We start from the raw sequence: 17,762 nt of genomic DNA on the forward strand, positions 1-17,762 counted from the left end.
AACTGCCTGCTCTAGGACAGCTCACGGACAGGCTTCTCTTGGAACTGGGGGGAACTATGGAGCACCCTTGATTGCCCCCTGTTTGGAGAACGAGCTCTCGTGGCACCTGTGTTGCCCTCTAGCCAAGGGCTGAATATCGTTCCTGCCCTATAATACTCTTCTTTTCTTTTTTGTAGTGCTACAAACTCAGTTTCTACTGCTACTAAAGCTTTCAACAGACATTATTTTTACAGTGATACAAAGTTTGTAGCACTGTAAAAATGATGTCTGTTGAAAGCTTTAGTAACAGTTGAAACTGACAGTATAGACTCACAGGATTTGGGGGGTTTTTGGTACAAGAAAATAAACATTGCATAGATTATAGGATTGCATTTTTTAATAGAAAAAACTATGATAGCCCCACTGGCAAAATGTTTGGTTTTTAGCTTTTAATTGTGGTTCTTTTGCTGGAGTTGTACAGACAGCTTTTGGAGACTTGTATTCCAAGGTTAATTTTAAACTCCATAAATATCCAATTTGGAGTAGTCCTGTTGCTTTTAACTGGCCTATTCACAATGCATAAAATGAAGCACAAGTGTAAATCTTCGTGGGATCAGGGCCTGTACAGTACTGGCAAAAGTCGAGCAATATAGAGCATTCAAAATATGTGTATGCGCAATGCATTTTTAAATTTGTATCATGGTCCCGTTATGTTCTTTATTTTTATGATCAGTGAACTCTTTAGGTTGACTAACGTTAGTAATTTTCTTTGCAATTTACAAATCGACACATACCACAAGTGATCCTTTTTACACCTTCATACTAGTTTTCCTAATTTTAGACATTTTTCATGTGAATAAAGAGAATGCTAGGAAATTTTTCTTAATATGCATTTCATAGAAGCAGTAATCTCATTTTTGTATTTTTTTTGGCTTTTAAGTTTCTGCAGAATATACTTGGGAATCTGATGTTTTTTTTAAATCTGACATTAAGAAGTTGCTAATTTCTAAATTTATTTTTTGTGGAAAATTCTGTTTTATTTCTGAGGAGGATTCTACTGTTAAGTAAAACCTATTCTATTAAAATGAAAGCTAAAATGAAGGATGCGTTAGGCAACTATAATTTTAATAACCTTATTATTCCATTTTAGCCATTGCTTTATTCTTTAGAAGAAAGAATGGTAGGACTGTTTCCATATTGCCTCCTGCAGAAAAATGCCAATATTTTAAAAACAAATTCTCTGCCATTGTAAATTTTGGCAGAGCGTTGCAGGTAAGGTTTGTAGCTGAGCCTTTAACTCTTCTCTTAGTATGTGCACATTAGGGTTAGGGACTGATATGTTCTGACAAAAGAAAAGAACAGACACAGACTGAATCTGGGAACTGGATAGGAGATTTTCTTTCCTTTTCTTCCAGAAATTCACAAATGATTTGGTTAAATCCTCCCCTTTGTTGGGAGAACATAAACTACTGGTGACACTTTGGCTCTTATGGGGGCTTCAGTAGTAGTATTTATTTATTTATTTTTTGTAAGGGCTTGTCTATGTGGGACAAATTACATCAGCATCATTCCCTATTTGAATACTCTTATTTTAAGATAAGGGTGACTTTTGTGGTTTAGCTTTAACTCCAAAGTGACAGAAACAAAAATGGCTGGGTGTGGGAGCAAAGGGAACCTTTCCCCCACCAATTCCATACCCCAGAATTGCCACATGATTTTTTTAAGCAAGAAAGCTCTTTTCTTTGCAGGAAAAGCAGCAAGCCTGAAGACGCTCTGCATGCTGTGCAGCTGCCAAGATGAGGGAGGCCTATATTAACCCTCTCACAGCCGTAGCTATTAGCAGAGCATTGAAGTTTTTGCATGAAGCAGCAAGTGAGCTGCTGGTAATATCTTAATGAGGCTTGTGATATGGAAACAGCACTTTATAGGAACTTGTATAAAGAATTACTTACAGAAAGAACTAAAAGTCTTGCAAGGGTCCAGGGCCTAATCTTGTGTAAATCCTCCTGGAAGGGAAAGTGTTCTGGCAGTGTGACTTCCCAGAAGACAGTTTGGATGGGGCAGTTGGTACCAGGAAATTCCTTGGCACACTGATCCCAGGAGGACTTACTCGATGTCATAGAGTTGGCCGGGGGGGGGGGGGGGGGGGGGGGAGTGGGGGGGGGAATGATATCTTCTGCCCTCTAAAAACAAGATCTTTGTTTTATCTGGATGCATGTTGTATGCAAGAAGATACAGTAGATCAGTTTAAATTCATACTTTGACTCATGCTATTATGACAAACCGTAAGACTCAGTAGTAATTCCAGGAATATCTGTTGAGCATCCTTTGTACACAATTTACCCCAGTGGATTTATCAGCACAGTTTGCTGCTGGGGTTCAAAACAGTAATCTGTCTTTTTTGAGAACTCTGTTGTGGAAGATGATATCAGTTGATAAAATTTTTTGAAATTCCATTATACAGTTTATTTGTACATTTGTTCCTAGCTGAAATGTACAATGCAAAATGTATAATGAGATGGAGTTTGTTTGTGTGTGTCTGTAATGTCCTGTTTAATTAAGAACTACAGTAGGGTTGTAAGTTCCATTTCCCTCCATTCTTCAGTTTTTTTACCCTTTTTCCATATTTTGCCACCAAAAAAGGTAGAGTTAAAAAGAAAGTGTGAGAGTAAAGTTAAAAAAAAATAGAGGTGCACGGATACATCGGTCTGATATAAAGAAAATTTACTGTATTGGAAATTGGCCTGCTGTGGCTGATAGTTTGGCTGATACATGTCCATCAATGCACGCAGCCGCAGGACAGCACATAGGTGGCGAGGAGCACTGCCCAGTAGCTTCAAGAGTTGTGTCCAGCTGGTAAGTCTGTTGTGGTGGATGGGGAGGGAAGGAGCGGGGATGGGGAGCCCCTGGGGTGAGGGAGGGAGTGGGACTAGGGCAGGTGCAGGATAGAGCCACGGCTCATTCAGGGGGCACAGGGGAGGGCGGTTTACACTGCTGCACGCACCCCAGGAGGGTATGGGAGTGGGGGCGGGGCAGGGGGGACTGCAGCTGCGGGCCGGGTCTGGCGTCATGCTTTTCCTAGCAGTGGCTGGGCCAGAGCTGTGCTCGCTGGAAGAGGGGCTGGGGAGAGGGCTGCAGCCACCCCAGAATTCACAGCCCTGTCCCAGTGCTGCCGCTGCCTGCCCTAAGTGCAGCCCCAGCCTAGCCCCTGTCGGGAAGAACCCAACGCCAGCACGAGCCTGCAGCTGCACCCTGTCCTGCTCCATACAAATCCGAGAGGCACCCCTCGCCGCTCTCCCAGGGTGCATGCAGTGACGGGAGCCGCCCCACCTCCCTGCATCCCCCAGACCAGCCGTAGCTTCATCCTGTACCCCACCCAGCCCCTGCCCCACTCCCTCTCTGATCTGCGCCCCCCACACTCCTTCCTTCCCCCCCCCCTTCCAACACAACAGGCTTACCAGCTGCATGCAGCTCTTTAAGCCGTTGGGCTGCGTATCAGAAATTGAATCGGTATCAGCCGATATGCCTCCTTAAAAATCGGCTATTGGTATTGGCTCCCAAAATCTCTATTGATGCTCCCCTAAAAAAAAACACAAAAAACCGAGCGGGAAGAGTAATAACAAAATCCCCAAATTTTTGGTTTTTCCTTTTAAATTAACAGAAAACTTGAAAATAAATACTTCTGAGCAAAAAAAATATTTAGAGAAAGGAACATTACTTAAAAAATTAAAATAGTTAATCCCTTTCTACTGTTAATATTAAAATAAATATTAATAATAATGTTAAACCTAAAGAAAATTTTTGAGAGCATAGTGTTTCCCCTCCTTTTTATCTATCAGTTATCAGTTCTTTTAGACCAGGGGTGGGCAATTATTTCCGGTGGAGGGCCGCTTACTGAGTTTTGGAAAGCCATTGAGGGCCGCATGACAGGCAGCCAGGGGCAGATTAATATTAATTTTCTAAATTTTTTAGGGCCCTGCGGGCCAGATAGAATGGTCTGGCAGGCTGTATCTGGCCCATCCCTGTTAGACACTCTTGTTCTCTTATCTTGTCTAAGTAGACTTTTCAGTCATTAGAACCTTCCAAGCGCTCCTAAAGCAATATTGCACATGTTCATTTATTAAGATTTCTAAAGTGTGCCCAGTTAATATGTTTGGTTGTACATTTGCATAACTAATGTGCACACACTATCTGTACAGAGGCATAAGAAAAAAGACACATGCACTCCCACCCCACATTGGGAAATGAGCAGTTTTATATCCTACCTTGATTATAAGCAAATTTTGATTCTTTCTTCTGAGACATCTGTTCTGCTTCACTTCACAGCCTCTATCATTGTGGTTATTAGGACATGTTCTTTTATTTACACACTGATGACATTGATGATATTTGTCTTCCTTGTTCTAAATAGGCAAAGGCATGGGATGTTTTTACTTCCTTATTTTCATTGTCACTTACCTCTCTCACTTATTGCACTAGGAATCTTTGAAAAAATGGTGTCAGGTGTCCTAAGAGTAACTGGGCTGAAGTGCTGTAGAAGGGTTGTCTGAGTAGCAATTTTTGATGGTTCTTTGGGTATGGATCCACAAGCAGCAGCTGAGCATTTAAAAGAGAGAAGGTCTGGAGTAAAGAACCAGTTCTGAGCTTATTTATTTTCCAGTCTTCTATTCTATGTGTGTAAGTGCAGTCTGTTCTTTGGAGATCTGCATTGAAATGTTTTGTCTAACCTCAGATTTTTTGGGAACTAACAAGATCAGCACCGTAACTCTGTATTTCTTTTAGTTTGGTGGATTTAAGCTCTGCATTTTTTTTTATTGATGCATGTTTGAATTGAATGTTTATTTTTCTATATCAAGAGACTACTAAGTGTATTTTCAAAATTGTTGAAAATATCATGATTATCATATAGCTTAAGAGAAGTTGTAAAACTCAGGAAGAGGGCTGCTGCTTAGAGAGTCTCAGTACTTTATGCCAGGAAGTATGCTAATGTACACTAGTATATTGTTTGTATTATTTAGATTGGCTTAGTTTGAGAGTATCTTATTTCCACAAATGCAAGTTGCTCTAACCTACTGGTTGACCTACTGCAGGTCTGTCCAAATGAATAATTTTTGAAACTTTGATCTGCCATTTTTTAATCAAGACTTCTTAACCATTACTTCAGTTAAAATGCTTTGATAATGCTTCTTGGGTAAAAAGAGGCCTCTTTTGATCAGCTATGCTTGTTTTGCAGAAGAGCTTGCAATTACGATACTTGTCATTTGGATTCATAGCATATTGTTACGTGTGGTTATGTGCTTTCATATATGTTCCAGTATGATTTCATATAACCTAGATTGTGTTTCAGTTGCAATACCATGCTGCATGTTTCAAGTTCTTTTTATTTTGCTATGAAATGGTGGGTGTTTGATAGCCCACTTTTATAACCAATGTGTTGTGCAGGCACCTAAGATGATTTGAGATCAGGGTTCGAAAAACACTGAACATTTGAGAGCCCACATATTCATGCATCCCTATCCTTCACAATTTAGAGAAATAATATAACCAGTGATGTTAGAAATAAATACTGTTGTACAAGTTATATGATCTGCAAAGCAGCTACTGCGCATAGTATCAGTTGTCCCTCTGGTACTTTCTTTCCCTAGACATAGAGGTTTTCAGGAAGAGGTTGGCTAAGCATCTGTCTGGGCTATTCAGGAATTGTGCATCCTGCATCTGTGCAGGAAACAACTAGTTGAAACTTCAGATCCCTTTTAACTCTGCCCCAATCTGCCCCAACTGATTGTCCCTGTTGGTGAGAACAACAACAATATCTATTGCTGTCTTTCTGCAACTATATTTTCATTCTGCTGCTCTCCACCCTGCCTAGAAATAGGTTGAAATCCAGGGTTTCCTCAATTTGGGCCTGATTCTGAGCAGCATGAAATGTTGCATTCAGAAGTGGCTTGAACCAGCAGACTTGATGCTTGGTTCTTCCTGCGTAGTGCTTCAGCTGTTTACACTTCCCAGCCTCAGTGCCGCTTCATCTGGTGCCTGTGAAGACTGCAGTAAGCTTATGCTATCAGGCCTCCACAAGCATATAACAGATGCACTGCAAAAGATGACCTAGAAAGGTGTATCCTGCTTGTGGCTCAGCACAGTTGATGTTATGCCAGGCACATTTTAAAGGGCTTTGGCCCCAACCTCAGACCATGATTTCAACTCTCTTTTCTTCTTTCTTCAACTCGCATGGAGACTTTTCTCCCATTTCCTCATCCCTCAGCAAGGAATGTGCAATGGAATGAGCTATTTTTGGAAGTCTTGGGACCCCTTTTCACATTTCTTTGGGACCAGGTTCCCATGTAGACAGAGATAATTCTGATTTTTTCCTTTTAGGGTTACTATGTTGCAAGTCTTCACAAGAAAACCAGAAGCAGTGGAAGAACAAACTTTGACCCATCTGCCAGGAAAAATAGGGTAAAAATCTCATTCTTTTTCTTTATAATGTATAATTTAGAGAGAGGAAATTTAACTCATTTGAGTTAACCTAATCTTTAAACACTGAAGAACTGGTGTCCTCTTGTTTGAAAATAGATGCCCTGAAGAAGATGAAGCAGCAAGACTTCAGGCTTGCTTATATCACAATTTTGGGGGGAGATAATCTGTTCTGAGTTGATTCATCCCAAACAGGAATATTCCACAAAGCCCCATGCTGCAGTGGTGCAAAGTACTGGTTGCGGACACGCCATGTGCTGCCACTGGGAAATTGGCAGTGGGAGCAGGTGCTTTCTGTGTACAGCCACTGGGAAAAGTGGGAGCAGCAGCAGTTGGGTCCTAGTGCATGTGTACCGGCCTACCTCTGCCCCAAACTGGGTCAGTTTGGCCCTGCAGCCTGAAAAGTTTGCTGACCCGTGTGGTACACCATCCACTGAACATGTAGAAATCAGCAACTAGACAGGTGTAAAGTTTCAGAATTGCACTAGAAGCAAAAATATTAATAGAAAGCTTAATTAATTAATAGAAATATTCATGTCAGAATTCTATCTTTTGGGTGATAAAAGATATCTGTCAGAGTAAGATGAGACCCTGATTAGGTGATTGGTAGCTTAGAGCCTCTGTTCCAACTGAATTAGATTTTTTTCCTTCCAGAAAATGATCTGTTTGAGACTTGGTCATTTGATAAAGTTTGCAAATTTTCTTTGCTCCAGATACAAAAAAAATAGCAAGATTGGAAAACTGCCTTCTCTCACATGAATTGATCTGCAGAGAGCTCTGCCTTCATCCTTAACCCAGGGGACATTTTATATTCAGTGTGTGGTTTTTGCATGGATAGGATGTTCTGCCTCTGAACCACTGATCCTCATTTATGGACTCTTACGCATTGAGCGCTTCTAAGATGGCGACTCAATATTTTTGTTGAAATTTCTGGAATTTTATTTGTGTGGAATGCTGACTTAACTCAGTTCAAATGCATTGGGATTTCTCTTCTGTAGTTGTATCTAACTTGAGTCTTCACTTCCTCTAAAGTTAGGTTGCAATTTAAGGAGTAGCAGCCTTTACTGCTTTGTTTCAGATGTGTACCTATGTTCTCAAGTTTCCACTTTTTCAAGGGCTGTTGGTTCCTTTTTTCTTCCTTATTAATTTAAATTTCTGTTTGTTCCTTGGCATCCAGAAGTTTAGATGACAGTTTCTTCTACACAGCAAGTGACAACAGATAATTAAAGCTTTTGCTGATGTCACCGTCCTGTGTATTCAGGTTTAGCTGAGTGAATATATTAGTAGTAAGACTATTTTGGGTACCAGAAGCGGAAAGCTTCCTGGCTAGGTACAGTTTTTCAAAATGCCCAAGACGGAGTCGATCTAAGTTATGCAGTTTTCTGTAAGTGGTCTAGTTTAGATCAGTCACCGACAGAACACATGTTTGGCCTTTGGTGCAGGGGCAGGAGACAAATCTTAGACCGGGTTCCACCATTTTTAAACCAGTCTGTGCGCGCCAAACTTCTGTTCTGTTACACGTATAGAACAGTTTCCGATCACATATACTGGTAAAAGTTTAATGCCTATCTGGCCCCTGAGACAATGTCTAGGAACGCATGAGTTTTCTTCTTTGTTTTGGGTGTTGAACACTTAAACTTGAAGAGGTTTATTGGACAATTCTGTATTTCACAGAAATCAACTATAGAAGTTAGAGATTGTGGTAGCACAAGAACAGATAGATTATGATTTCCTATCTAAGTAAATTCTGGAAAACATGAATGTTGGCTAAATTTTTATTCTTATATTCTGAGTGATTAAGTCTTGGTATTTCTAAACATATAATAGTAGGACCTGGAACTATACATCATGCAAATAAGTATTGTGTAATCTTCACCCCTGGGTTCTGCCAGTTGACCACATTCCTAACATCACATACTGCTGTGCCCTGTTTCAGGAAAAGCTGCATATGTGTCAGATATGTAGTGGGTTTACGAATGGAATAAATCTTCATTAGGATTGAAGATAAGGCTGGCATAGTGAGAACAATTCAGATATAAAACAGTTTAGGGGAAGGTTTTATATTTTCAAACTGAAAACTGATGTTTAAACATTATGTGGCTCTGTTTGATTTTAAGTGTTTGGATAGAATTTTACTCTTCAGATATCAGGATGTTAAATTGGTTGTAAGTCATCATGATGGAGAATGCTACTATGCTTCTGGACAAGGAGATTTGGCTTCTTGGGCTATTAATTGCCTATTTGTTGCTTTAGGGACAGTGCCTAGCCACTACCTAATTAAAGTGCTTGAACTGAAGTGGAGCTGAGCCACATGCTCAGCCTGCTGAATTGCTTCCATTGCTGGCCATGTTGCTGCACTGTTAGGGGAGGCAGAATTTGAATCTGTACTCTTTTACTCACACTGCTTTGCCTTAGTGGGATGGAAATAATCACCCCATCAGCAAGTTTACCACTTCCTTTTCCTCTTTTCCCATGTAGCAAGAAAGAGACAAATTTATCCCTTTCTTGCTTTTCTGAAGATAAAGCAGTGTTAGTATCTGTACTCTACCTGAGGCAAACATGTCAGGGTAGTATCTTGCATGAGGGGATAGGGAAAAGGGAACACAGGGTAAAAAGGGCACTGTCAAAAGGAAGATCAGTCTGGAAAAAAAGAGGCGGCGGCAATGCAAGCAATAATTTGCTTTAAGGATAGGCAGTATATCTGTGTTTCTTTTAGTTGTCTGTCTTGCTTAATTATATTAGTCTTTAGAAGAAACTCTAATATGACTTTCTGATTTGAAAGTGTGCATATGTATCTGTGAGAGATAGAGAGATCTTATCCCTTTTCCAAACAAGGATGAAAATTTGAAAGCCTGAGTATCAGTCATAGAAATACATGTGGTATCTATTCAATTTTGATAAAACTTACTTAAAACTTTACTTGATCATTTTTTTAACAGTCCCAATGTTAGATATTCACTTATTACATTTCTCTTTTTAGGTTATTGCACCTAAGCATGAACATTGAAGACAAACTGGGAGGATTGTTTCTTAAATGTGGTGGCATAGACCAAATGCAGTCATCCAGGGCTATGGTAGGGATGGGTGCAGTATCTGACCAGTCTGCGGTGTCTGGGGAACGGCAAGAGACAGTGCTTCAAGATCGGACTATAGCACACCAAGAAATTCTTGCAACAGATGAAGTGTTACAAGAAAGTGAACTTCGACAGCAGGAGATGATTTCACATGATGAACTTATGGTCCATGAAGAGACGGTTAAAAATGATGATGAGATGGAGGCCCAAGACAGACTTCCTCAAGGGCTGCAGTATGCAGTGAATGTCCCTGTAAGCATTTTCATGAAGTATTGCAGACATGGTTTGGAAACGAGGTTTGGCAGTATTGTTAGGAATACATTCATGACTTTTTTGCATTTTATTATCAAAAATATTTATAAGTACATTCTGTTTATAAAAATGTCATTAGCTTGTGACTGGGTCAAATGCATCTCACTGTGCAGAGTGCGAAAGACCTTGGACACCACTTAAACGAGTGTAATGTGCTTAAGTGTAGTTTAAAAGGAATGTTACAAGTTTTTGTTCAGCATTTGCATAGAAGTAAGTTTCTCTCATAGTTGCCAGTTATATAGGTATCTTCTGTTCGTATTCTGTTATGTGCATTGATCATTTAACACTACATTCTTTTTAAATAATTAGGTTTAAAAGGCAATTTAATCCAGAAGAAATAACGTTACTGAAAAGATCTGCATGTTGGTCACTAGTTGAATTTTCTTTTTGTTGGCATTACTCTATGAAACATTTCTGTATATGTTCTAAAAGAATCCCTTATGTGCATTAAGCATCTGACTGCCACTGGTGGCATCCAGACAGTAAGTCATACAAACATGACACTTCTTGTAGACACCCATAAATATGTCTTCCTTCATATTTAATAGAAGGTGTGCATAATCTGCCACACAGAGAATGCAAAATGGCTTTCATTAGCAAACATGCATCTCTCTAATTCAGTAAATTATTGCTGTTAACTTGTAGTTTGAGCATTTGTAGAAGTGCCAGCGATTTTAAGAAGCAGAACCATTCAGAATTGTGAAGAATAACATTTAACTGTAATTTTGTTAAAATAGCGTGCATGAGAAGTTTCCCCTTTAACTGTAAATCATAAGTGTTTGTTCAAAAATTTAGAGAACATCAGAGAAACATAAAGCACGTCTTTTGTAGAGATAACATTATTTCAAGAAGTATAACTTTGAAAAAGTTCGTTAGACCTATTCTTGTTTTTAAAGAATCCTGTAGCTTAGGTTTGTGTTAAACCTTGACATTTAATATAGCAAGCAAAAGTAATACAGGTATGAAAAAATGGAAGACTTTTTCTGTACTGATGAAAATGCTTTTGATCTACACTATTTGACACAGAAACGCTACCAGTCAGAAAGGAAAGGTTATATTTTGGGGGATGAATGATGAGGTACAAGAAGATGCAATTTCTTCTGAAATTAATTATACCCTATCTTCAGTTAATATTTCTATTACTCCTTTAAATTAACTATCTAAAAGTATGGAACCATGACACAATTCGTTCAGGATAAAAAAAAAAAGTCCTAGTCGGCTTGTCATCTAAAAACAAACAAAAAAATCTCTTCTGTAGTGAGAACCGTATCTGAAACTGACACTTGATATCTTAACAGATCAGTGTAAAGCAAGAAATTACCTTTACTGATGCATCTGAACAACAGAAGCGAGACAAAAAACAAATAAGAGAGCCAGTAGATTTGCAGAAAAAGAAGAAAAGAAAACAGCGTTCACCAGCAAAAGTAAGACAGTGATTTGGCGAAACCAAGATTAAAAAGAACCTGGAGTTTTGCTATGATTTTATGAGTGATTTCATTAGAATTTGGAGTGGTTATGTTAGAAGTTGTTTGTTTGCTCAGTAAAGATGTAGCTCTGCAGCCTACCAGAGTCCAAAACAAAACCTGAGAGAAGGCATTCATAATGAGCTTCTTTGAACTCCTTTTAGCAACATCAACCTTTTGACATATTTTAACATCTGTCTCTCCAGGCAGTTCCCTTCCAAATACTTTTTTTTAAATTATGAGTCAGTAGTTTTGTAGACAACTTATAAATCATTACACTGTATTCATCTAAATATAGTCCTGCTTTTTCCTATGACCCTGAGAACTTTTGTGTCTGCATTGGGAACAATTTAAAAACAAATACGAAACAATATTTTGGAAAATCTAGAGAGATGACTTAAAGTGTAAAATGATCAGCTGGTAGGAAGCACTCCTAAAATCAGAATCAACTTTAAAAAAGTTCTCATGAGAACTTTTGACAAGTTGTTTTCTAGATCCATTCATAGACAGAGTTGTATCCCATATTTTATCAGTTTGCTTAAAGACTTGGATTTCTTTATATCAAGAGTATGTTTGCAGAAAAAACCAAGATCAGTCCTTCAAATGAGGGCTACTATAGCAATATTCTGTCCAGTTGATTAAAGCCCAACTCCTGATTTATTTTATTTTGGATTTAAATATTTAAAATATACATAGAAAGCTATAGTTAGGTAATAACACAGTTGCATACAGAGGACCACACAACAGCATAAAAATAATGATATTTGAGAAACAATCAAGCCAGTAAGTAAAAACAAAATCAACACCATAACTACCAAATCCCATAACCTCGTTTCAATCTCCTAGGGTAATCTGTCCTTTAAATCTTCCACAAAATCTTGTTAAATAGGTAATTTTGCAGTATGCCTGGAGGGTTGGTGGACTGACTGTTTTAGATTTGGATTTGGGAACAAGTTCCTGACTCCTAGGGTTCCTTATGGTAGCACCCTACTTTTTGATAAGGTTTTGAATGCCCATTGCAGACCACATCTGCAGGAACATTGTATAATGGAAGTGGTCAGTGTCCCTCTTTAGATACGTATACATGCATGCTTCCTTCCTCTCCTAGTTCAGTCCTTCTGCTTTGTTCTTTTGCAACAATGCAAAACTGAAAAATGATTGAGAAAATCCTTGAACAGGTTGCGTTTCAGTTTTTTTAACAGCGTGAAAGAATGAAGATGGCAGGAACAGCCAGAAGATTAGTATAGGTGCCCTCCTTTTGGTTACGTCTGTGGTCCCAGAATACTGAGCTTGATTTGCTGCCCAACCAACAGCTGGGATAAGGGTGGAGATCATCTTATATAATGAAGTTTCAGTAGTATTTTTCTTTATTTATTAGTTGTATGCTTGAAAAACTACAGGTTTTATTTGTTTTTCCTCTATTATTTTTGGTCAGTCTATTAGGAAAACAACATTGGCAAAAGAGTTTTCCTTCATTTAAGGAGAGCTACAATGGATCAGTGTTGTAAATTAAAAAGATCTCCGGAAACATGAAGGATTGTAAAATTGTACACCCACTTTCAGCATAATTATTTTCACATTTTAATAATAATGCATATTATAAACTTTGATTATTTAAAAATATACTTTTAAGTTTGCCAGTGTCCCTTAATGAAGCAATGTGTTGTTGCAGAACAGAATTTTATGAGCCTCAGTGTATGTTACTTCACGGTTGTATAAGACCCTTGCGACTTACATAAAAAATAACTGCTCTGGCAGCAAGACATTTTAAGTGGAAAGTTAAATTTGGCAGGGAGAACTAAGTTGCATACTAAGTAAGGTAGGGTTGTATAGGATGAGGAAAGTAAAAGGGGCCAAGGTGACACTTACTCAGAAAATGTTTTCATAATCACTTTTGTTTTCCAGAATACTGGAAACAATTGTGAAGTGAATGCACACTACGGTGCACCACGACATTGCATCAAAGGGCTAATGGAATATGCTGGAAAATAACAAAACCTTCATAAGTCACTTCTGTACTGACATATTTAACTGGACAGAGAACTTATTTATTAGTTCAATCTTATTTTTAGCTTTGATGTGCACTAGTAGAGAACTTGCATGGTTATCATGGATAAACTTTTATTTATCTTGACAAACATACACTTATTCTCTTTCCACCAAGATTGTACAACATTTTGCTTATCCTGTAAAATATGATTTTTTGTGGTTCCATGCCCAGGGATGGTTTGGTACTTTATTTTCTTGTCAGATGGAGAAAGTAAAGACTGACATTTAAAGTGACTCAGCATTGAATACAAAAGCTGTGAACTGGTTTTCCATCAATTTCATTTGTGTTTAGTAGGTGGAAATACGTCTTGGCATGTCATGATATACAAGTTTGGAATATGCTGCTATTGAAAATGTAAAACCAAAATCCTGTCAATGTAAATTGAATGTTTTTACATGAAATCATTTGAATTTTCTTCATTACAAATTCATTTTGTGTTTTGTCTTGTAGTTGTTAAAACATCTTTAGAGGTTAGTGTGAGAACAAACTTTACTTTTTTCAAAATAGATCCTTACAATAAATGAGGATGGATCACTTGGTCTGAAAACCCCAAAATCTCATGTTTGTGAGCATTGCAATGCTGCCTTTAGAACCAACTACCATTTACAGAGACATGTCTTCATTCATACAGGTACTGCTTGACTTCAGATTGTCTTTTCTATTACCTAAAGATCTTTTTCATCACATGAAAAATGTTTTCAGTTCTATGTGAATTTCATTTTGAAGAGTGTAGGTAACTTGGCATCTAAGCTTAGAGATTCCATGCACCAAAGTGTCAAAAGAATACCAGAAAAAAAACATTATATGCTGATTAAACCAAGGATGGTTACTATTTACAAGGTTTCTTCTTTCTTTATCAGGAATTAATGGGTTGACATATAGCCTAAGTGCTGAGATTTACCCCTTTATAATTAATGTGCCATGGCTACTTATTTGCCAGATGAAGTATTTCTCTGGTTCAGAGAAGTGAAAAAGGTACTTACCCGTATAAGTAGTTTTTCAGTACTATAAATACAGTTGTATGCCAGCATAATGATTGATCTTGTTCTTCAAGAAATTTGCCATTCAGATCACCCTTCCATCTCAATGTTAATGTGATTCATTTCATGAATTTTGTTTAGTTAGAAAGGATCAAATTTTTTGGTATTTAAAATATTTTGGAATTTGCTCAGATGCCATTTTTTGTTATAGATAGCAGTTTTATTCCTCAGTAGTAGTTATCAGAAACAACAGTTTGTAGTTATTAACTTATGGATGTGGAATTATATTGTTCAAGGTGAAAAACCATTTCAGTGCAGTCAATGCGACATGCGTTTCATACAGAAGTACCTGCTACAGAGACATGAGAAGATTCATACTGGTGAGTATAGTGCCTTGAGTATCCTTACTGGCTTGTTTAAACGTTTTGTTTCTCAAATCTGGCCAGAGGTTCCAATAATGTTAAGCTGCACGCTCATCCTGTTGCAGTTGTTTTGATTTAGCATATGTGGTACAAAATACTTGGAATCAAACACAGGTCTGTGCTTTGGAATCACACTTTTCTTTGATTGCAAAGTGTGTGTAAACTGTAGAGAGCTAATGTGGGGATGAACTGTTCTTCTGGAAATTGTCCCACAGTAGCAAATACTAAAATTTGCACATTGACAAAAGCCACAGTTTGTTCAACAGTCTTGTCTTTTGTCTCAGAAATCAATTTGTTTTCAAAATCGTAGTTTAAAAGGTTTTATGGTTTCTTTTGAATTAATGGAAAATTAATTGCCAGGACTATAATGGCCAAAATGCCTAACCCCCAAGATCTTAGTATCAGCATTACTTTTCTCTCAACTTTAGTTAAACAAACAAACAAAACCTATATCTATGATAAGTCAAATAAGGCTCAACATTTAAAGCAAAAGAAAGTTTGTTTCCCCATATTTACTTTTTGTCTTATTGCAATGTGCAAAACCATGTTCTTTAACAGGTTTGTCTTCATTGGGTTTTTGGCATTTTGGTGCATGGCCTTTCAATCCCTCTGTAAATATTTATTTTTTAATAAAATCCTTTTGGACTGGATGCCAATTTTTCAGCCTCTTTTACATAAAAGCAGAGCTGGTAAATGCGCATAGCATTTCTTGGCTGTAGCATTTACATGGTATGAAAGCTGCTGATGTGTAATTGTGTGTGTGTGATAAAAAAGTTTAGAAAGGAAGAAAACCTCTGCAAAATGAATTTCCAAAGTAGTGTGTATGGCAGTGCTTCTCATTCTTAGACTCAGGGCACACTTTGAAAATGCCAGCTCTTAGCCCTTACTCATTTTTTGATGAAAGAAATGTAGAGTAGTTCTTCTGTTGCAAAGAACTTGGAAAGACCCCAGTAGGTCAGAATGTTTTTGTCACTGGCTTCATCTTTGAAATCTCTGAGTTTACCTTATGAATTGTGCAGGTGTTTGCACACCAAACAGTACTAATATTGTATGGCATCCTATGGCACTGCTAAAAGGATCTCACAGCACCCTGGTTATGAATTGCTGATATAGGGAGTTACATGCACAAATATACTGCTGTTAATGAGATTTTTGCATGCTAAGTTGCCATGAATCTAGACTAAGTTTACATAAGTAGTCAGTCATAGAAGAGACCTCTACTTTTCTCTTGCTCAGTTCAGAGGAGTTTCTTAATTTAATTTCTGGCTGTGAATTGTTGAACCATGCTGTCTTCACACTGTGTAGACATTACTTTTGTCCAAAATGGCCTAAAGAAAAAAAAAGCAGAAGGTTTAAATGTGCCCAATCTGTTTTGACATTTTGCAGAATCATTTTTTCCTGCAGGTTTTTTTTAATGCTTTGAAGTTTGAGCAATGTACCTGATTAACACTTGTGTACAAGCATTGTATAAATGCATTTAATATTTTTTAAATGCCTTACTGTTTGGGTTTTTAATCAATTTTTTTTTGTTTTGTTTCCTTCCCACATCCCTCTATTTTTGCATGTGTTTTAATCCTTTACATATAAGAAAGAAAATGCAGTTTAACAAATTAACCTTCTTATTAACTTTTTGGAAAATTTCCTTCCTTCCCTTTCCTCACCCTCCTATAGGGTTAGCGTGTTGTGATAGTTATCTCTGGAAACCGGTGATGAGGATTTGGTTTTAAACTTAATTAATAACTGACATTACCTAGAGAATAGGTAAATGAATGCTTAGGACAAAGTATATAAAGTTTCTTTCTAATAGAATTGTTATTGAGTGTGTGATCAGTACATGTTGTCTTACAATCCCAATAAGTCCAGTTAGTTGTAATTATAATGTTTATATAGCTTTTTAGGCAAGGTAAAAAAACAAACAATCCCCTCACCCCTCTTTATTCATCTGACACCTTCTAATGCTCATTTAGGCTGCTTGAAGACATTAAAAAAGCCCCCCAAAACAGCCCTTTACTTTAAATTCAGTGCATTCCCACATGGAGCCCAGCATATTCCCAGAAGAGGCAGCATGTTCATTGGACCCAGCTCGCCCAACGTCTGTATAGATTGGGTGCTTTAGTGGGGCTTTTTTGGTGCTTTTATTTAATAGCTGATTGACTCAGCTTTACATAAAAGCACCAAAAGGCCTGCTGAATCGCCCAATCTATACAGACTCTGCAAAGCTGGGTCAAAGTAACATGCTGCTGCTTGTGGTAAAGCATGGGGGGTTTTTTACGTTTGCAAGCAGCCTTAGTGAATAAAAAGCAGCTTTGGTGTCCTGGCCTAATTCATTATGGCTAATTTCACTTTACATATTTAAAATTCCTTATCTGCTTTCATTTGGCCATAGTATTCTTTGCTGCTGACCCTAATGGCTACTAGGTACAGACTTTAAAAAATCCTGAGGAAGAATTGATCTAAATTATGTAGTTTTCTGTAAGCAGCGTAGTTTAGATTGCTAGTGAACAGAACATAGGTTCGCCCTTTGGCAGGAGGGGCATGCAGGCCTGTCTTAGACCAGGTTCTGCCACTTTCAAACCAGTCTGCATGCCGAACTTCTATTCTGTTACAGGTTTAGACCGGTTTCTGATCACTTACACTGGTAAAAGTGCAATGTCTGTACCTGGCATGATTGTTATCTAGTCTTGCTAAATAGTGTTCAACAGTAGCGTAGCAGGATTCTTCAGACAACTTGTATTTTAATATTGTCCTTTGTGGGCAGAAGATTAACAGTGACCCTTTGCTTTGGTTTTCTGGGTTTTTTTAAACTCTAAGAAATATTCTCCTTGGACTTCAACTTTCTCATATCTGACATTTTCTCATATATAATGTACCCCAAAATATAATACACATCTTTTTTTTGTAAGGTGGAATAAAGAAAAAAAGATCTTTGCAGTAAGCAGGTGAATAGCAGCGGCTGGGGAGCTGAGCCTGATCATTGTTCTGTTCCCTGTGGTTTTGGATTGCTGCAG

The 17,762-nt window shown here is 37.9% G+C and overlaps 1 protein-coding gene across 5 annotated transcripts in view; it reads left to right on the forward strand.

Moving 5' to 3' along the window:
• Positions 1-17,762, forward strand: part of ZNF148 (zinc finger protein 148) — a 46,791-nt gene that overhangs the window by 13,366 nt on the left and 15,663 nt on the right. For 3 of the 5 annotated variants that reach the window (XM_019480479.2, XM_014599498.3, XM_019480478.2), the window contains 5 exons: positions 6,355-6,435; positions 9,434-9,779; positions 11,138-11,263; positions 13,860-13,983; positions 14,629-14,712. In XM_019480479.2, coding sequence (XP_019336024.2) covers positions 6,362-6,435; positions 9,434-9,779; positions 11,138-11,263; positions 13,860-13,983; positions 14,629-14,712 — 754 coding nt within the window. In that variant the 5' untranslated portion in view covers positions 6,355-6,361. The remainder of the gene's footprint in view (positions 1-6,354; positions 6,436-9,433; positions 9,780-11,137; positions 11,264-13,859; positions 13,984-14,628; positions 14,713-17,762) is intronic. The other 2 variants (XM_059727453.1, XM_019480480.2) reach the window with 1 other exon arrangement.

This window comes from Alligator mississippiensis, chromosome 4 (genome assembly GCF_030867095.1).
Source record: "Alligator mississippiensis isolate rAllMis1 chromosome 4, rAllMis1, whole genome shotgun sequence".
Taxonomy (NCBI): Eukaryota; Metazoa; Chordata; order Crocodylia; family Alligatoridae; genus Alligator; species Alligator mississippiensis.